The sequence below is a fragment of the Sceloporus occidentalis genome, unplaced genomic scaffold, assembly GCF_023333645.1.
Source record: "Sceloporus occidentalis isolate IW3139 unplaced genomic scaffold, rSceOcc1.0.p SCAF_27, whole genome shotgun sequence".
Lineage (NCBI taxonomy): Eukaryota > Metazoa > Chordata > Lepidosauria > Squamata > Phrynosomatidae > Sceloporus > Sceloporus occidentalis.
The window spans coordinates 10,238,780-10,261,412 of NW_028317007.1; the positions used below are offsets into that span (position 1 = coordinate 10,238,780).

Sequence of the window (22,633 nt, forward strand, 5' to 3'; positions counted from 1 at the left end):
CCTAAAAAACCGGTGGGTCTTGCTTGCTGGGTGAGGCAAATGTTACCATTACCAGTAAGCCTGTGATATGTATAAAACACACACAAAAAAGCAAAGTATTGGGACATCAAACAAAAGGTTTAGCTTAAGTCCCACTGGTTGTTTGATGTGTTTCCCTCTGCGGTAATTCATATCTTGCAGAGCACAGTATCTGTCACTAAATATTTCCACGCTTGATCGGTATTTAAGTCCTATTTAATATAGACATATTTTAGATTAGTGATTCGAATGCTCTCTGATTCCCTGATTGCTTTCAGAACTAAGCCACCTGAAACATTCAAGTTCTAAAGAAACACAATCCCTGCAAAAGGTCAGACAGTGGTGCAAGCAGCCTTGTAAAAAAACCTTAGAGAAATTTGTAATAGCGCAGTTTTACAGCATCTAACTAGAAATTACTTAATATTTGTGTGCTACAAAATAGAACTTAAACACATGGATTTCTCTGTTATTTGACTCAAAACGGGGAATAAGGGGAGCTGTCAGCAGGCAAGGTATCAAGTGAACTTGTGAAGTATGTCATTCACATGAAGTGTCACAGTCACGGAAAAGATATTGAAAAGGCATTCCATATCTGGTAGGGCATTCCATGGTCTGAGTTTAGCTGGTTCCACAGGTATCTTCTAGTGGAGGAAGGAGCTACACACTGAGAGTTATCCATCTTCAACACGTTCATTCAGAAACAGCAAAGAGCCAGTGTGTGTTCACTTGGTTGACACTGGAGTTAGGATAGTCTGGTGGGGATAAAACACTCAAGTGTGTGGAGGGTCTGATAAGTCACAGAACCCTTGAGGGTCTAGCTATGATGTCTTACTCTTAGTAACTGGTTTGCCCCCGTTCATTATTGCAGATGCACTTGTGCTTTTACTTGGTGTCACCCGGGCCTTTGGCACTGTTTCTCCAACATCATGCAAAGATGGTTCTCGGTACATGGCAACTGTAAAATAAAAATCAAGAAGCAAATAAGCAGTAAGCATGAGTTTGCGCTTTGAAGAAGGTAAAAATAAATAAGAAAATCTCTATGCAAGCAGCCTGTTGAAAGTGGTCTGTAGCAATGTACAGTTTACACGACCAAGTATATTTTTCACTGTAGTTCTGAGCTTTTCTGGCATCTTTGTCTTGTGTTTTGTCAACCTCAGTTTTCCCAATTCTCGTTTTACTTGTGCCCATAAAAATGATATACTTGTATTCTTTTTAAAGGGCAAAAACAGCTTTGTTTTTAGGCCATTTATTACTGTAAAACAGCAATCAAGGGGTTGGAAAAACTCTATTTTTAGAATACCGCCTTGTCTCTCTTTCCCTGTTTCACAATTAGTGTAAGGCAGGAAGGCAGGGAGAGACAGAAACACAACCAGAGTTTCAACTGTGATTGCATAGGATGGAGATCACGATGGCCACCAACCATGAGGACGCACCTAAAATGCAGAAGCACACAAAGATTTTTGCACAATGTTCCATGACATTGCGATGGACCTTAAGGATCATTGTTTACATGACAGAAGGGAACACTTTTTTTTTGCAGGAAGAGGAAGTCAGGAAAAGAACAGAAATGTAATCTTCATTTTTAGGCCTATCTGACTTTTATTGTCTTCTCACTCCTAACTCAATTTTCCCCAGCATGACAATTTGCTAAGCACAATATGATATCTTTCCTATAAACAGTTAGCATTGACAGGGAAATGTTTGTGTGTGTGGCATAAGAATTTATAGAAATCTGGATATTTTCTGACAGAGTTTCTGTCATACGTGCAAAATTTGCATTAATGATTTTCATGAAAAATGAGTGTTTAGTTATCTATGAAAAATGCAAGGCAATCATTGAATTTTGATTTGCATCGTAAAGTAAGCTAAACAGAGTCTCCTTTAGGCTATGAAAGATCATATTACCAGATAATCTAATAGTAAAAACAGAAGGATACCGACATTATTAATGGATCCTAGGGAGTTTCTACAAGATTTGTAAAACTAAATCTGAGTTAATAATGTAATGTAGCACACAAAACATATTAAATAAGTCTAAACAGAAACTAAAGCTAAAGCTTTAGTCTATTTGCATATTACATGTGTGGGTCAAAGTACAGTGTGTATTAAAAATGATGTCATAATTGCTGTACAAAGTAAACATTACACCATTACTTAGTGGATCGATTCTAAACCCATGTGCATTGGGAGTGGGTGAAGGCTAGCTCAAAAAGGCTTGTGAACATACACAGCTACTTAGTGAAGCCCAATCATATGATAAGGCAGCTACCCGCATTTCTAACTCAGCTCTTTATTGATAGGTATAAGGTATAGGTTAAGGTATAGAAAAAGTATAGAAAGGTATATTATTTTCTTTATAGTTATTATTTATAGTTTCACCATATGAATTTTATATGGGGCTCTTCTCAATCCTTTTTTGCTTAGGTCCTCTAAGGCAGTGGCCCGTAGGGTTGCATACCTATACTGGCACTCCAGTGGCAGATAATGTCCTATAGAGTGTAGTCACCAACCGGATATGTATGGCTGCGTGAGCACAACAACAACTGCACTTATTTCATTGGGTGGCTGCGAGTGCCAGGGCTGCCTAATCATTTCTAGTCCAGTACTGACCTATTTTGCAGAACTGGGTAGGCCAGGGTTAGCTGGAGTATTCATCTTGCTCGACCCATAAGAAGAGAGACTCTTAAGCTCTCGAGGGACAATTTAAGGTGCCTCCAATTACGACTTTGTGTGCTTGGTATAGAAAGGTGGGTGTTATGATTTTGTCTTTGGAGATCAAGCTACCTTGATTTAAATTGTAAGCTTGTTTAAGCAGGCTGCAAGTCGAATTGTTATGTTATATATACTACTTGCTATGTCCTGTTTGCCCAGTGCTGCGGAATATGATAGCACTATATATAACAATAAATAATAATAATCTATACACAGGCTTTGGTGAACAAAGCCAGAGTATAGCGCAACTTGTATAACTGGATCAACTTTCTCTATATGTACGGCCTTACAAGGCAAAGTCTCCAATTTATAATAAAACGTTTATTATAAACATGAGACCAAATAATGTGTATTATTTGCCACATATCATAAAATCCATTGTGGTATGCATGCTGTTGGAGAATAGACACTAGTGGCAAAGCACATTAAACCCACTGAAAAAGTATATTATCCAGAACTAACCATATTCAAGAGTAAATGAAATGATAGGGCAAAAAGCACAGAGCAGGACCAATTTATTGACCTTGATTTTATATTTAGGAAAAAAGCATGAATGACATGACAAAACCATTAACTAATCAAGTATTTAAGTATTTGCAGTGATTTCCACTGACACCATCTAAATCGTGTTATAGCTTTTTAAAGTTTGAAATTACATTTTCTCTCAGGAGAAAATGCCACTGGGAGGATTTCTGTCTTTGGACATAATTGTTATTAGAACATTTCAGTTTGCTGAGTAATTAGAAACTTTATTAAAAGGCACATTGACCTACAAAGAGATAAACAACGTATGACACGGTATTACCCCTACATGGTTGTATACTGGTCTCTATTTAACAGGAGGCAAGATACCTGGACATTCTAAGGATGTACAAACGTCTCCACATTTTATTCCCACTCTAATAATAAAGGTCAAGAGTCATGTTTCGAACATTGAAATCATAGGCAAAGAGATAAAGTAAAATGATGAACTCAGTTTAGTAATGTGTTTGCTCCATTTTTACCACTTTTCACCAGAATAAACCATCGTTGCTATCAGTACAATCTTATTCACCTCATCCCATGTTGACTTTGCTCCCAAATTGTTGGCAATTTAAAATTAACAGTAAATAAAATTTATCTCTATTAATTAAATAATAGAATTTTCCCACAGGCTGCAACGCAAATATTTCAGGTTCATTTTTATTATTTGGTAATGGTGAACCTAGTTTTAGGTAGGAATACTAACACTAACAATTTTTTGGATGACTTTACTGTTTTTTATTTTACTCTAATAACTCTCATTTAGTGTACATACACACACAAAGATATCTTGCTGACAAAAGAAAGACTGTACTGTTGTTAGATAGCCCTCTTCCAACAAGAGGTGTGACTGCAGCTCCAATATTAACCCATGAAGTACTGGGTATGTCACCAATGCTATAGGACTAGATTTTTGTGATGTACCTGGTGCATCATGAAGGGTATGATGCACAAGTTACTTTTTACTAAATGAAAATCAATGTTCTTTCAGGGTATTTCAGCACAAAAATAGGATGGATTAACATTGCATAAGTAGGAAATACAATGTTTTACCATTGAGGTTTGAAAGTTTTATTGTTTGAATAACACAGTAATTAATTTATAGCTTTGAGCTGGAGGATACCTCTGTTTAGCAGTTCCACCACAAGGAAACCTACCTTCCAATGGCTTGGGGAGGAAATGGGCTGCTGGTTTTGTTTTCTTGACTCTATTTCCTTTCATGACTTGACCTTCTTTGTTGAGTCCTAAGAACCAGGCCCTCCCGGATTCCTGCTGTCTGTATATCATAGATGAGTAGATAACGTAATAGTTCTCAAAAACAGACTCTTTAAACTTGCATTCCAGAGTAAAAAGTTCCTACAAGAGAAAAATAAGAAGACCAAAATTTGTTAAAGTTTAGGCTTTATCAGATTATATAACACATATTTTATACAGATAGATACATGAAATCAACTTTTGCCAGAGGCATTTAATAAATGTAAGCCAGCTTAAATTCCCTAACAGTTTTGAGTAACCTGTTGATTACTATTGTAGCATATTTATCTCAAATTTATACAGCAACAGAATTAGTACACAATCACGCTTATTTAACTGACATTTTGGATGAATAGGCTGAATTTGATAAGGACTTCTTCTTGTTATGTGCCTTACCCCGGCATTTTGACTATAACATTCACCAGTACAGATCACAAGTGAATTTTTTACCATATTACCACTTTTTTTAAAATCTATAAAAAGATATCAAATCAAAACTTGCACATTTTGCACAATCCAAGCTGAATATTCTCATTATCTTTTTAAAAATCAAGAAAATTAAAGAGTCAAAAAATTGCATGTAAAAATCAAAAAGTTACATTGTGTCTAATAAATGTCCCAATAAAGTAAGTTATGCTATAACTTTTTAGACTATTGTATTGTACTAGCATATTGGGTTTATTATTTGGAAATAAAAGAGAATAAAAAAAAGCTTACAGATGTGCCAATCCAATAACTTTATCTTGTTGGTTAGGGAACTACTGTATATTTTCATGCTAATCAGGCAAACAGTACAGCCAAATGTTTTCTAGAAAGAGCCAAAATCTATTGGTCAATTTGGATTAATGTCAATGCCACTTTGTGGTAATGTGTCAACCCTGGCTGCTATGCTCTGCTGATAATTCATTTAAAAAAAATGACCTTCAGCTACACTTTCTACTTGGTAACCGAAAAAGCCATTTGAAACCATCCTAAAAGCAGTTTATCACTATTCTTCAATATAGGAATTTGGTTGATTTATGGCCAACTACCAATTCATCCTCCACGAAATACTGTAAACCAATTTATTTGTTACAGCATATTTGAATGGTATAATACATTCTATTCAAAGGCTAAATGTCCCTGCAGTATTTCATTTAAATGACAAGTCATTTTTAGTCATATCATGTTACATATACTGGAGTTTATTATAGTATTTTGATTGCTGAATGTCCAATCCATATATATATATATATATATATATATATATATATATATATATATATATATGTGTGTGTGTGTGTTCTGTAAATAAAAGGTTTCCATCAACAGAAACATGGTAAAATGTTTCTTGCCAGCAGAATAATTTCGCACAAACATGGAAAGACATTCAACCTGTATCACTATATCAACATCATATTTTTTTAGAGCCTATTGCATTTATAATAATAAAAAAAAAAAAAAAAAAAAAAAAAAAAGAGCAAAAAAAAAAAAGCTTTTAATATCCAGGAGATAGCAAAACACATCAAGCTGTGTGGTGATACAGATGCTTTGGTTAGAGGAACAGACTGGGGAAGTAATATTTCACTGAAGTCTTGTCCTCCTATAAATAGACTCAATCCTATTTATAGGATGCTGCCCTTTCAAAACAAAGTTTACCCCCATTTTATTTCTGGATCACAGATCCATCAAAATATTGGCTTCTGAGATTAAGCCACTAAAATATTATCGGCTATAAGAATTATGGTGCCTACAATCTTTTTCACAACATGTTGTGATGTATACTGTATATAATATGTACAATAAACTGGAGAACTGGTGAACCAAAAAAACCTTTTAGTTTGGTTTTGTCAAACATTTTAAAAAACTTTTTTGTATTTATATAGAATACAGAACAGATGTGGACCTCTCTTGTGCTTTGCAATTAAACCTATTGACGAGGTTCATGAAGGCCACAATGTACATTTGGGGTTGTTGGTTTCCCTGTGCAGGGAAACTTGCCTCACATTTTTGTTCTGGACTGATATTTTGATGGATATTCTTCCTCTGTAATGGCGCAAGAGAGCAAAAACTCGAGATGCTTCCGAGCAAGGATGTCCTGTACGACAGGCTATTAGGTGGCTTGTTGAATTAATCTCAAACTTGTTTTTAATGAGGTTATATATATTGTTTATTTTAGTTGGTATACATCATAACATATGTTTACTATAAAATATAGGATATTAAGAGAATTACAGATCTGTTGGCATTGTATATCTGTTCAAAAGAAAAAAAAATATGTATAACTCTTAATTCATAGTAAGAAAATGATAAAATGTGACATACTTAAATTTAACATGCAGCTTTTTGCATTCCTCCATATTTGTTTTTGAACTCTGATTAAAGATATTTTTAGATGCTAGAATTGTTATGTCTAATCAAACAAGAAAGAATTAATCATACGCTGCATTTCTAATTACTATAAACACCTCAGTTCACCATTAAAAATGAAATTAGCTCTCACCGTCTCATTTCAAGTTACAATCTGTGAATGTTATAAAATTTCTATAAGGAAATGAAAGTTTGATTTTAAAACCTGTAACTATGAAGCAAAAGAATGGGGGATCTCCAGTGTTCCTTAAAATGCACCCATGGGTACAATTTACAGATTGTATCATGGGTAAGGCTTTTAATTACCAATGGAACAGTTTAGAATATTTACCAATTTAACAAATTAACTCTTTAATCTTTAAAACGTTGTATATTATAGCAGAGTCGTGTGATTTTGCATATATGATTTCATGTGGACTATTGCAACTTGTTTAGTTTAATATGCTTTCCTAAACATTTAAACTTTACCACAAAAATATTTTCATCTGGGATGTACCGTTATGATTTAGAAGCAACATAAAGAACAGCCGGTTCCCAGTTTGTCGTGATTGCAGTTTCTAACCACAAAACTAAAGGCAGTAATTACAAATTAAATATATATTCATATCCCCAAAGAGTTGGTAGAAGAGTGAAAGCGTATTTAGAAATCGTATATAATACTATTTTTTAAATTGTTAATTAGCATTTTGTATTTTTGTTGTTTAATACATATTTGTTTTGCTTTCTTCTGCCTACCCTACTTCAGTAACAGATCTTTCATTAGGTTCGATTTGTCTGTATTTCATGCTATTGATCTAGCTATATGTTACCATAATCCATGCTTCTCCTCCATATAGTTGGTAAACATTTGCTTGTGTATTTGTCTTGCTTTCTCGCATTACTTTCTTTAATCGTTCTTATCATACACTTTATTCAAATTATCGCTTCCCCACAATGTATGTTCTTTATATACATGGTTTCACTTTCTGGGAATAACACTCTATATTATACTCTATTTTTGATATCAGATTAGGCTTTATAAAGCTTCAAATTAAGGCCTGAGTTATATCGACACAGTGGAATAAAGTAACACTAGGAAATAATTTTGCAATAGTGTTTTAATGTCGATACATTTGTATCTTTAAAATATCTTTAGTATTGTTGCAAATATACGTTATATCATTATTAGACACACTGGACATTGTGCTTTTTCAATAGCATGGCACTGCCTAATATTATAGTGACTAATGTACGATTTTTTAAGAGACTGTCAAACACTGATGCATTCATTTATAGCAGGCCTTATTAATGTGCGTTAGTTAGTCACTGTCCTGCTTCTTAATATCGCCTGTTGGGTCATCTTGGAAGAAGCCAGTTTCCTTCAGCGACTGTAATTATACATGTCACATCTCTTCAAACCACATCTGCATCAGTTGGATTTTTTCCCTCGTAGTCAATTTCTGTTTGACGCCCTGAGGAATATCTTCAATCTAGTTAGTGACCCGTAATAGCGTGGGTTTCTTTTCCACAGCTGCAGGGAGTCCCTTATAATACAGTGTCAACCCTGATCATATTCGTCTCCTAATATAGTTTTATCTATACGTATAGCAATCTGCTGCCTGCAGCTGTTTCCTTAGTGAAGACTTCTAAAGACTGCTTAGTTCCAGAGAAACGGTGTTACTGAAGCCATTTGATTTACCTTGGGAGAACAGTTATTATTTTTGTAAAAAAAATATCTAACATTTTTATCAGCAATTACTGATCATATTCACACAGTAATGAAGACAGACAAAGGAAAGTCAAGAGCTACAGCTAGAAATAATACTTATTATTGAGGAATAAGTTAAGGGAACTATAGAGGTTATGTATAATAATAATAATAATAATAATAATAATAAAAAAGTGATTTTGGTCCATTGGTTTGAAAGTGCTGTAACAGTCATCAAAAGAGTATTCCAGTAGATTGGGCCATTTATATATATATATATATATATATATATATATATATATATATATATATATATATATATATATATATATATATATATATATATATATGTATATACATACATACACACATACATAACTACTTAAGGTGCTTCATTGTCCTTCACTGCCCACAATGTGATGAGAGGGTCCTCTTGACATTAGTCAGCATTGTAGGCATGCGCACTGGAACATATTTCTTGTGTACTAGCTTTAATACAATTTTATGTCACTGCCCCGTTCTTTTTTGTCTCCGTCTTATTAAGGAGAATTGATGAGTTGGCAACAGTAACTTTATCATGCTTATTTGATGGAAGCTGTTAAAGGGAAGTTGAAAAAATACACAGATGGTGGCCTTGTGATAAACTGGTAAACAGGAAACGTGTGCATTGCTAATTAGCGTTACTAAAATAGACTCTTTGAAGAGAAGGAAGGTAGAGAAGCTGATACTACATATTGCGTCTGTCACAGAATAATTTTCCATGAACTTTCATAGAAAACAAATATTTAAAAAGGAAATAATACATCTTCTAACTTAAGACTTCACTTCTGCCTGTTCGGCCCTCTCAATCTATGAGGTTTGCTTAATGTGATCTTAATAATTGTTATGTGATTGGCATATTAAAAGGCAGGTACCTCACATGGTTTATAGTGGGTTATTGTCAACCTGTACCCCAAATGATAAGAGATTTAGTTAGATTATGAATATAAAGAAAATGAATTATCTTGTGATAATGTGGTGGCACTGAATGTGATACCCAAAGTTTTATTTTATTTTTTGGCATCATTAAGTTTACACTTTTTTCTGAGTTACTCAAAATATGAAGCTCTTTCTCAAGAGGTTACGAAACACTTTTCATATATTAGGATACATTTAAAATACTCGAGCAAATAATGCTTTCAAAAATATCTCAAAGATATTTTGTGTTGCAAGATAAGACCTGTGCAATTTGCTGTCCTGACAATCCATACATACTCACAGTCAATAATGATCATAAAAATTATTTGGCAGAGTATTATTTGGGCTTATTGACGAAATCTATATTTTAGTATGCCCTAGAACAGTGATGGCGAACGCGTGGCACGCGTGCCGCTGTTGGCACGCCGAGCCGTCTCTGTGGGCACGCCGTGACTGTAGCCACGGCGTCGGCTCCCGCGCAGGGCCGGCCTTTGGGGTGTGCGACTTGTGCGACCGCACAGGGCGCCACACTCCAGGGGGTGCCGCCGCGGGGTCCGACGCCGCCGCTCATCAGGGGGGTGCCAACTTGCGGCACCCGGCACCCCTCCAGAGACGAACAGTAATCTTTAACTGATCTCCGGCTCCCTTGAGTGATTTTAAGCTGGGTTGAACCCGTCTTAAAATCACTCAAGGGAGCCGGAGGTCTGTTAAAGACCTCCGATACCGCTCCCTTGTGATCCGCGCGGCAACAGCTGCTGTGCGCCGGGGTTTGTTGTCAGATCCCAGCGCACAGCACTGAAGCCGCGCCCACCGCTGTCCGTGCCCTCTGACCCGGAAGAAGACAGAGAAGACAGAAGAACTGAAGAAGAGGAGCGAAGAGGAGGAAAAGAAGCTGAAAGAAGAAAGGAAAGGTAGGAAAGCATTAAGTGAGAGTGGATTGGTATGTGTGTGGATTAGTATATATGTGTGGATGGGTATATGTGTGGATTAGTATATATGCGTGGTTTGGTATATGTGTGGATTGGTATGCGTGTGGATTGGTGTATATGTGTGGATTAGTATATATGTGTGGATTGGTATATATGTGTGGTTTGGTATATATGTGGATTAGTATATATGTGTGGATTGGTGTATATGTGTGGATTGGTGTATATGTGTGGATTAGTATATATGTGTGGATTGGTATATATGTGTGGTTTGGTATATATGTGTGGTTTGGTATATATGTGTGGATGAGTATGTGTGTGGATTGGTATATATGTGTGGATTGGTATATATGTGTGGATTGGTGTATATGTGTGGATTAGTATATATGTGTGGTTTGGTGTATATGTGTGGATGAGTATGTGTGTGGATGAGTATGTGTGTGGTTTGGTGTATATGTGTGGATTGGTGTATATGTGTGGTTTGGTGTATATGTGTGGATTGGTGTATATGTGTGGTTTGGTGTATATGTGTGGTTTGGTGTATATGTGTGGATTAGTATATATGTGTGGATTGGTATGCGTGTGGATTGGTGTATATGTGTGGATTAGAATTTATGTGTGGATTGGTATATATGTGTGGTTTGGTATATATGTGTGGATTAGTATATATGTGTGGATTGGTGTATATGTGTGGATTGGTGTATATGTGTGGATTAGTATATATGTGTGGATTGGTATATATGTGTGGTTTGGTATATATGTGTGGATTAGTATATATGTGTGGATTGGTATATATGTGTGGATTGGTGTATATGTGTGGATTAGTATATATGTGTGGTTTGGTGTATATGTGTGGATGAGTATGTGTGTGGATGAGTATGTGTGTGGATTGGTATATGTGTGGATTGGTAAGTGTGTGAGAGTGTTGGGTGTTATGCTGTACCATTTCCAATGTCTTTTTCATGATCTAATTATGCTCTAAAAGTACATCATAACTCCCATCACTCTATACTGTTGCATACAGTGGCAGATCTGGGAGGCAGAGGCCTTGCACCCCCACCGCAGGACTCCTGAAAGGTAAGTGAACTTCAAAGAGGGAGAGGGTAGATAGTTAGGAGGGGGTAGATAGGGAGAAGGGAGTGAGACAGGGGAAAGGGGGTAGATAGGGAGAAGGGGTAGATAGGGGAGAAGGGAGGGAGAAGGGGTAGATAGGCAGAAGGGAGTGAGAAGGGGTAGATAGGGCAATCATACTCCTATCATGCCAAGTCTGCGAGTACATCCTGAAATCTGGATATGCCTGGGCATGATAGGAATGTGATTGCTGTTCTGGCGCTCAGCTGTGAAGCGCGCACCACGGGAAGACGGACGCCTCCCGCTCCCACCGCAGATATTGGAAAGAGCTAATACTTAATTCTCTGTTGTTATTATTTAAGCTCAATAGTTTGCATCTCTTGTTTCCCACAGTCCTCTGAAATGTCCCCTGGGTCCCACTGCCTATCCTAAAATAATCTCTTTCTATTAATATGTTATATTGATGCATTCTGTTGTGTATAGTCATTTTGTACCGAAAAAACGTCATCTCCATGTTTAATATGCAGTGTTGGCACTTTGAGGTCTGCAACTTGTTTTGATGCACAAAAATGGGCACTCAGGCCCAAAAACGATCGCCATCATTGCCCTAGAATGTCAGTCACAGGAAAGAGTGCTTTTGAATTTCCTTTCCATTAATCAAAGACATCTACGTCTTCATTATATAAGCCATTTCTTTTTTTTCACAAGACCAATTTAAACAGCTCAGTATGTTTATTTTTAATTTTATCGTTTGAGGCTCATAAAGCGACACCCTAAAGCTAGTATTTAGAAACCCGTAAATACATTATCTCTGAGCTGTGCTTAGAATATTGCTTTCCATGCAGTACTTTGAAGGATTACATGTGGTTGCTCTTACATTAGTAATCACATCTGTATCATTAGTGAGCTATATGTGCAACACATTTGAATGCATAACCCTATAATTCCCTCGTTGCATATACAGGCTGAGGGAAAGTGGCTATTTAAAAGATAATTTGGCTGCAGATGTGAAATTGAGTGTGATCTGCAAATTAGGCAAATAAATGATGCAAAACCATAAGCCTACAGACAACGCACAAGCAAACCTCTGACTCTTCCATGCAAGGTGGGACTAGATGGTATAAAACTAGACACAAAGATGTAAGTATATTAGTATATCAAAAATATCCAGTTATTCTTTTTAATAGCAATGATATTAAAAAAACAAAACACCAGCTATCGTACTACAGAATATTAACACAGATCTTTGTAATTGCCTTCTTGGCCAAAGGCTCTTGATGAAAAAGGATCTCCAATATAAAGTATGTCCTTCAGACTCTACACTGTCTGTAGTCCCCATCTTGCATAAAAGATGCTTGTTTGACTAAGGAAGCCAAGTTACATGCATTACTGCAGCAGCAAATCGCAAATGCCTTCATTCTTTACATCCTATCAATATTAGCCATAATAACATTGTACATGTAAACCTACAGATTATTACGTATTTAACATTTAGACAGCTAGCTGTAGAAATATCGCTTTTGAAAACATGCTAGCCTTAACGACTCGGCTGGGGTTTCCTTTATGGCAGACTATACACTGGACCATTCAAGCAGTTCCTAGAGGTAGCCTTGAGTTAATGAATGATCGCCTCACTCTTGCTACAGACTATATCATATTCATAAGCTTCCTCTTATGTATTGCTTCCACGGCCCTTTTTAATAAATATTTTTGACACGGGTGGTGGCAGTAGTCTTTGACTCTAGAGACTCCAAGGATATGAACCACAGTTTGTTAAACAGGATTCTATGGTGTCTGTTATCATGTGCCCCACAACTTTAGTAAATTTCTTATTATGGCTTCACTTCCTGGAAAATTCATTTTCTCTGCTGAAGGTTAAGCCTTCTTTCCATTTATCTCAAAGGATGTCATCTTGTCATTTGCACAGCTACTGGGATGAGAAGTCCCACTGAGGGACCTTTGTATTAACCTTGAGCGTATTTGTATATTGAAATTATGTCTCCTCACTTTTCGAGGAAAGAAACTCAGTCTACAACTCATAATCCAATTTCTCCAGGTTATTATAAATCCTCTTGTTCTTGTTGGAATGTGCTCCTTTGGCAAACATATGCATTAAGAACAAACGCCCCTAGATAAAGTAAATAACCACATGTAGGGCTAACCGTTATTTTCATTCATAACTATTTTATAGCTGATAATATTTGTCTTGCCTTTGCAGCTGCTTAAAATGAACAGTTATGTATTTGTTCATTAGCCTTTCTGTGCTCTGTAGGGTCTCAGTGACTACTAGGTTCCTCTTCTCTACACTGCCATATTGTCTAGAAGGCTGATGCACATATGTGAAACTACACAATGACAGATGTCAGATAACAGCCATCGGGTTAACAAACTAAAACAGGAATCAATGTATTTCATGGACTAATCTCTGAAATAAAAACACGGGAATGACTGACCCTTATATTACAAGAAGCAAATGTGTAGTACTCAAATATTTCAACGCTTCTCCTAAAATAATTTTAATAAGCTCAGAAGTGACATGCTTATTGCTACTCCCACGTTTAATGTTGCCATAGCTACTTTCATTGAGAAGTGGTATTAAAAATTCACAGTCTCTGTACTTGCTTGCAAAGCGCCCAATGTATATGCCTTTAAAAACAATAATTTATCTGTCTGTAAATAATGCATTAATTAAACATCAGTGGGAAATGAATGCAAAGTTCAATCAGATGTTTGATCATTGAAAACAGTCTAAATGCTTACATTTTTTATAGTTATTGGAAAGCAGCTGCAAACGTGCCATTTCAAAATTTTTAAAGAGAATATACAGAGTAAAAATTACATTATGAAATGCATTTCTACCCAAAAACTTCTATATGAAAGATGCATGCCAATGTTAAATCAAGTTGAAAGAAGCTGCCTGAATGTATGGAAGAGAAGAGCTAATAAACTAAATATTGTGTAAGCATTGTGGGATTTGTATGTAAATAGAACAATATGATTAACATTTATTTCAAAGGTTTTGAGCAGTAACTCGAGTAAAATGGCCTTAGCTTGTGCTAGATGATCAATCGCATTTCCAACATGGTTGAACGTTTGCATTTTAATACGCGTGCTTTAAGTATTTGGTCTACAAATACTATGTGTGATATAAAATGATGCATTTTTGTAAAAACAGTGTTAGAAATAAAGAAAATACATATAAAGGTTGATTAAAATTGTACAGAAGGAGGGTTTTATAAATATAACGCTTAGCTACATCCTTGACCATCTATCTTGACCTTTTCAAATTGGTCTTTGGAATACTTGCTAACTACTTTGTGGGCAGAAAGGTACCAAATAGAACTGTCATTGCATTTAAATAGCACTGTAGGACCCACATTTTTAACCTCTGACTTCTTTTGATAATCCTTGAAGGATACATGTTTAGTAGCTCGGGTCAAACAGATGTACGATCGCAGCATATCTATGGGCTACTGGTCTGTGTTTCTGCCCCACATCTATTGCCGGGTTTTATTGCCACACATAGCTGTTTCAGAATCCTAGATCAGTTTTCATAATTTTTATAAAGGTATTATAAAATGTTGTGTGGTCTCTTACAATGCAATTAATATTTAGCACTAATATTAAGTCTATTAGTATAAAGCATTTGTAGGAGAGAAGGCAAAATCCACTCTGAGAGGCAAATGTTCCGTGTACACTAAAATGCTAAATAATAACGTGGGAGATTACGGTAAATTACAATATAGTATACATAATTTAAAAAGTTTTAAGCTGTAGGAGAGGAAGTGTGCCATTTAACATAACAAGCAGACTCAGAATACCAAGCTATCTTATTCTGGATCCTACTTTAGCAGGTTGGACACTCTTTTTTTTTGTTGGCTCAACTATTCAGGAAAACATAGGAACTGGGGTGCAGAAAATGGCAGTAGGTGCTCTGGACTGATGAGTCAAAATTTGAAATATTTGGTTGTAGCAGAAGTCAGTTTGTTCACCAAATGGCTGGAGAGCGGTACAAGAATTAATGGACTTTAACAGCGAAGCATGGTTGAGGTTTTGTTGCATGATTAGGGCTACATTTCTGCAAATGAAGTTGGGGAATAGTCTCCTCAATGCTGCGGAGATATGTATCCATCATACAATACCATCAGGGAGGAATCTGATTGGCCCCAATTTTATTTTGTAGCATGACAATGACACCAAACATACAACCAAAGTCAGTAAGAACTAAAATTAGCATAAAAAAGAGGAGTCCTTGGAGTGATGGTACGGACAACAAAAAGCCGTCCTCTCAACATCGAGTTTGTCTGGGATTACATGAAGAGATAGAGAAGCAACTGAGGCTGCCTAAATCCACAGATGATTTGTCGTTTGTTCTCCAAGATGTTTGGAACAACCTACCTGCCGAGTTCCTTAAAACAAACTGTGTGCAAGTCTACCTAGAAGAATTGATGCTGAAGGCAAATGTTGGTCACACCAAATATTGATTTGGTTTATATTTTTCTTCTGCTCACTCACTTTACATTTTGTTAAGTGATAAAAAATAAACTATTAACATGTCTATTTGTGAAAGCATTCCAACTTTACAGCATTTTATTTTAAAATGTTTGCACAGTACTGTACAAATGTGACTTTTCCATGTGATCTACAGGACTAATCAGTTGACATAAGTCACAGGTTTTTTTTTTTATCTTGGTATTGTTTTTATCATTTATTGGAAAAAGTGTGGAATGTAATTTACCAATGGATTAATATGAAAAAAAGTAAAACTCTGTTAAGTGTTACAGCTTTAATAATGAACAGTTTAAAGGTGTCTTTTATTCATTGCCTAAGCAAAATATCTGAATTAGCATGCTCTTTATAAAACTACTCCTGTATAATCTTCTGTACATTATACTATACTATACAGGAAACAGCCAAGTAACGTGACATACGTTATTTAATTTCTATTACAAACATTAATGATCATTCTTGGTTTAACATTAACAGGGAGCAAGTGTATAATAAATGAAATGCTTAAATGCAAATAAACTTGAGTCAGTCATCTAATGCTGGAATCTACTACACTGCTATGAGACCAAATTTTGAATTGCATTTTAATGTAATCTTTAACCCCAGTATGGAAAAAGCATCTAAATGGCTTTAGAAGATAGTCACAACCTTCCTGTGAACCTCATTGCTATCATTGTGCACCTAGGCTGAGTTATCTTTGAAATTACTAATTTCAAGACACTCATTTCTTTTATTATTACATTTTACTTAAATAGAGCTGGCAAGAGAGAATACAAAAATGAGCAATAACATTAAAATTAATGATATCCAAAATTAATAATAACACATGTAAGAGATACTAGCACACAAGGAAACGGGGCTCCTATTCTTGCAAGCTTACAATTTTCTTCTTCCAGCAAACATTATCACCTTTTTTTAAATTAAATAAATAATGTAAGTGTGTATACTATTCATTCTATGGAACTATACAAATAAAGTTAAATTTCATGCCAAATAAAGTTAAATTTCTATGGCACTGGATGCCTCAGAGATGATCAACGCATCATTCAAACATGCCTTTGCGGTACACTCCAGAAACTATATGCACTCTAATCTATATAATAGCCTTTGAATTAAGGGGTTTTTTTTATGCTCGTTCCCCCACCGCCGCTCATTTATGTCTGCTCAGCAGCGCACAAGCACAGGGTATTCTCCATCAGGCAGCTCCAGTACTAATATTGGTGGGGCACTAAATTGACCGTTTTCCATTATCTGAATTGTAATTCCTATATATAACCAAATTAGCCAATGGAAGTTTCTTGCTAAATTGGCTGTTAACATCACTTTCTAAACATCACTTTTCAGCGGTTGCTGAAAAAGACCGCTCAGCACCCCTTGGGCCCCCATGATTGGCAGAACTCCAGGGCCCGGTCGCAGTCGCGACCCCTGCGACCCCGGTAGTTCCACCACTGGCTGGCATCCTAACACCAAAGGCTGAGGTGGGGAAATTAAGGAATGGTTGATATTTCATTTCTTTCATTGACAAGGTATTGTGTCATTATCCCATTTCTGTCTTTGGAGGAAAAAAGTCAAATATAAAATAGCTTTTGAAATGTGATAGATAAAAAAAAGTAATACGTGAAATTACAAAAAGTACAAAATGAAAAATAATTTGTGTGGGAGTAAGCACACTCATATCATGTTTAGCTACAATGCTTCTGGCGGTGAGTAACAGCTGTGAAATTAAATCTTTATATATCCTTGAATCCACCATTAAGATGAGTTTATGCCAACATCAAAAGGCACTGTAATCTAATTTATTAAAGAGCATGTCCTTTATTAAGAGTACATCACAGGAATCAAAGCTAGAGATGTTTGGGAAAGCATTGTAAATCCTTTTTTCTATCCCTACTTAAATAAACTCTGTTTGGAGCCATATCCCGATGTGTATCCTTGAAGATATCCAAAAAAATATTTCATGTCGTGACCATTTTTTTAAAATTTCGTATATCATATTATTTAGGTTCAATTGCCGATTTGATGTGCCTGTGCACATGTAGAAAATGTACAAATGTGTCTATATTTGTATCATGGGTTTATAGAGACACGGGCACATCTAGAATACTTGCTGAATAAAAATTCCCCACTTATACATCAAGAAACAAGGATTAGGATCAGTAATTGCAATACTGAAGCTTGCCTGCTTGCCTCTGACTGTGTATCTATTGACTGTAAGAATCATTTGTTTCACTTACATTACAACCAGTGGGAATTAATGTTGTGACTTGTGAAGTCACAACCTTTTAAAGACAGTTCGTTGTATAAAAACTCATCTTTTAAAGGCGGCTGTTGTGTTTATCAGGTCATGAAATTTGGAAGCGACAAGAACGCTAACTACATGAAGTTCACGTATTGCACAAGCCGTTGTTCAAAAACATCTAATGCTATCTCAAGACATCAGTGTAGATGAATTCAAATGTAGGGACAGATTAATATACTAGACTACTAGGGGTTATTCTAATGGTCTGAGCCTTTTTTGGGTGCCATTTTGTATAAGTTCATCAATGAGGTTTAAACATAGACAATGGTGGTTTATGCTCATGGAGTGCTTGTTAAGCTTCTCAAAGGCACTGTACTCCATGGGGAATGGAGTAGGAGATTTTTCCACCTGGAACAAGCACAAGAATATGGAGATCATGACCATCAGGGAGCTGCAATGTAGTTAATAAGCAGGTAGGTCTGTATCTAATTAGCTCCCTTATACCTCCCTGTGAAAAGGAATTGATGCAGTGAGTGATTAGCTCTTTAATATATATATATACCGTATGTTCACTCAGAGCAGATGCATGCAGCTGAGGAAGGGATGGGTTGTATGTGCATATGAAAGGACTTAAGTTGCAATTGTTATATTGGTAAAAAGTGCAATAAGTTGCAATATGCAAAGGGTTACATTTGTCTGCTATGGTCTTGCCTGATTGAGAAGCCATTGTTTTAACATAGGGCTCAAGGAACATACTTAGATTCGCTATTTAAATCAATATTTGACATGTGAATTCAGCGTGTAACCAGCTGCAAGGCTTAAGGCCAATCTCCCAGTTGGGTCAAAGTTAATTAAAATTATTACCTCAAAGGAAAACTTTTGAACATATAAAGGCTCTATGTAAACAGCTTGGACTCCGATTACTCTAGTAGGAGGAGGTGAATTACTGTTGCAGAACAAATCCAAGAGCTTTTTATAACTGATGCTTTTATGTGATATTAATTGTTCGTATACCATGAAAATAACTTGCTTGGTTTATATATTGCTTCAAAAACAAAGTGTAAACATCTTTAAAATATGTAATACTGAAGATCAAAGTTTCTGTCTTTCCCTGCAATCAATTCAGCATCAGAACCTAGGCAATAATACCAGTTAACTTTCTAATACGGCTACCCAAAACTACAGTTAACTTTCTGAATGACTATTCTAAGTATTAACATTTTCATGTCATGGTGAACATTTTATGTAACAGTTTTACTGTAAACAACACTGATTGTCAGGAACACTCTTCAAGGAATTATTCACCTGTGTTTAAGCAAGGATTTCAGCTATATGTTAATTTAAGATCACCAAATTAATGTAAAATACGAAGTCACCACCAGTTCTGGGTCTACATATGTTTATGTCTACCACTAAACATACAACAAGTCATCATCCAAGCCAGAGTGTCAATGGTATTACTGGATTTTTTTTTTATCTTACATAGTAAGATTACATCAATATCAGGTCTGTAATGACTAGGATCAGCAACAGTTATTATCCTATTCATCATTAATGGTGTCCAATATACCTACATCAAGACCTTACTTGGGTTTCCTTGGATCTTAGTTGCTATTGAACTAGAATGAGAAAATCATTGTCCTGTTTCTTATGCCAGAGATCATTGGGAATGACCCTACATCTTTACATTATAGATTGAAATGTGATATAATAATAATACAAATATATACATATATCAAATCCAATCAATCCATTAAAAAACTGCCAATGGATAACAAATGTTACTTCAGCCAACTGGGCTGAACTGGGAAAAAATACAGTTACTGGCTTTTAAAGTCCTGCAGACCACAATTAAATGATTAACTGCAGCCCCAGGTCCAGAGGCCTATTTGGGCATCTGTCCTGTACAACCTTATCACCGATCCAGGCTTAAAAGCAGTTGGAATATGAGCTTTATTAGTTGAAAAAAAATACTTATTTTTTCAACAGTTTTATGGTTCAACGTCTTATGTTCTAAAAGCAGTATATATATATATATATATATATATATATATATATATATATATATGTTTGTAAGGTGCATGCTATAACAATTTTCTTAGATGTGGCTCTCAATTTCCAAATAAGTAGTATATAGTCTGACTTGTCCATTCTTTGAAACCATCGATAGGCTCTGGACAGACATTTGCTACTAAAGGAAAATCCAATGATCTCTGCCCAAAGGCACAGTGATATACGCAGAATGTGACATTTCAAGATGGGAAACGGATGGCCCCTTTTAGTTAAACACTTGGAAACGGAATAATATCAGACGCTCAATGTATTTTATACAGAAACTCAGAAGCAATGACAACTTTCCTCCTAATAAAATGCTACTTTTAAAAGTAGAATTCTGACAAACTGTCCTAAACACATACTTTACAAAATTGCACTAAAGATAATGCTCAATTTTGCTCTTATTCTGTCCTTTTAAATGGTACAGTATGAGACAACTCAAGCATAGGTCAAGTCCAACTGAAGATCCTGGGTTTATAGCATGCCAAAACTGATTAAACATACTGACAAGTTAAGTCTGCTTCGGCTGGTGCTGTCTGACACACGTTATTAGCATTGGAGGGCAGATCTTTTACAAGAGGAACATGAAAGTCATTTAGTCACTTTAGAAAATCTAACCTCTAGTTTTGGCTATATCTTACCTAATATCCCTATAGACAACTGGTGAATTGCAAATCAAACCAGATGCTGGCCCAAAACTCTTTTATTAGCAACATTCCCCCTTGCCAGCCCATGTTGAACATTTGTAATGTTCTAACCAAATAAAACCTTGTAACATTCGCTCATGCCTAGCGATGGGTAAATCCTCTCTTCAATTCTCCATAACTAATAAAGAAAAATGACGAACATAAACTAACCACTCAAGGTAAACATACCCACTTATCCTAAAGGGTAAACATTGACATGAATGACATTTAGTTAATGTGACTACAAAGCTTGATTATATATGTCTGGAAATATGAAAAGATAAATACTGAACACTAGGAGCATGCTTACGTACAATTCTGTACGTAATAAAAAATAATAAAAAAACACTATTTTAGGTTTTGAATCTCTGCATCATGGCTACTACAGCAACCCTGCATCTAGAAGGAGAGAAAAAGTCCTACAGATATACATTAGGGTTAATGCCCTTTCCCCATCAAATAGAGATATGTGGAACATGTTATCATAGAACATGATATTTTCAATTAAACTGAATCAATCTAATGAGACAACATACACTTCCAACACCAACAGCTTTAGGAAGCATGCTAATGTTTATTAAATATCTCTGTGCTGGACTTAAAGAGAAGGAAAAACCCGCAATAACCCGCAAAAATCTCAAAAATAAACTTTTTATTTGAATATAAACAATGCATGTGTGCCATTGACAAAATAATGCAGTAGCTCTTTGTGTGGTGTCTTATTTAATCTAAATACTAATTGGAAACGCATAAAATCAAGGCATATAACATTACGATTTTATGCTGGTGAGATATATAAACTACATTATAGATACTGGATGGATACCGATCTTGGTAGGTTGCTGCTGGAGTCAGATATCGGGTAGATGGAAAAATATTTTCATACAACCAAAATGTTAAAAGAGGGCTTACCAAACAAGCCCATCATTATTAAAGTCTAGTCTTTGGAGGCGTATTATATAATGTTAATAATATGATAATATTTTTTATGAATACAATAAACCAGTGGATGTTGCTTGCTAGCATTCTATATAGTATTGATGTTTCGTTCCGAGGGGATTAGTTTACTGATAGCTGATTTGTAATGAGTCACATTTGATTTCTAATTGTAGGTGTTTGGAAACACCTGCATGCAAGGCAAAAAAGTGATTTCTTCCGATCACTATGACACACAGCAATGTGGGATTTACCATTACCTACATCTGTGATTGCATCTAATCTCCTACAGTAACTATGAGTAATGACTGTTCTAATGCCCAGCTACCCAGAAAGCCTGGGTAAGCATCAGGATGAGCCTACAGCAGACGGATTACAAGAAGCTGACTAATCAAGGCCATAATATCAGCTTCCTATACTCACCAGATACAGGACAGTGCATTGATGGAGACTTGTGTCTCTAGTTATTATTTATTTCTGAACCACATATAAACCAAAAACGTAAGTATTTTTCAAAAGCACCTTATTCTTATGTAGCAAATGCCATTAAAGTCATTAGCATTTTTCAAATCACCACCAGCCATTTTTTAATACAATCATTAATATATTAAATGTGACGGAATTATTAAAGCTGCACACATAAAAATATGCATGAATGCATAAAAGTATCCTTGACCTCTTTTAAAAAAATTGTGTTCAGCTTACTCTTAAT

At 35.7% G+C, this 22,633-nt stretch overlaps 1 protein-coding gene across 4 annotated transcripts in view; it reads right to left on the bottom strand.

Annotated features, from left to right (window-relative positions):
- Nucleotides 1-836: 836 nt before the first annotated feature.
- The window catches only part of LOC149299924 (fibroblast growth factor 14-like), a 278,072-nt gene continuing 256,275 nt past the window's right edge, over nt 837-22,633 (bottom strand). For all 4 annotated transcript variants that reach the window (XM_089485822.1, XM_089485820.1, XM_089485819.1 and 1 more), the window contains 2 exons: nt 4,410-4,608; nt 837-973 (listed from right to left, as the gene is read on the bottom strand). In XM_089485822.1, coding sequence (XP_089341948.1) covers nt 837-973; nt 4,410-4,608 — 336 coding nt within the window. The remainder of the gene's footprint in view (nt 974-4,409; nt 4,609-22,633) is intronic.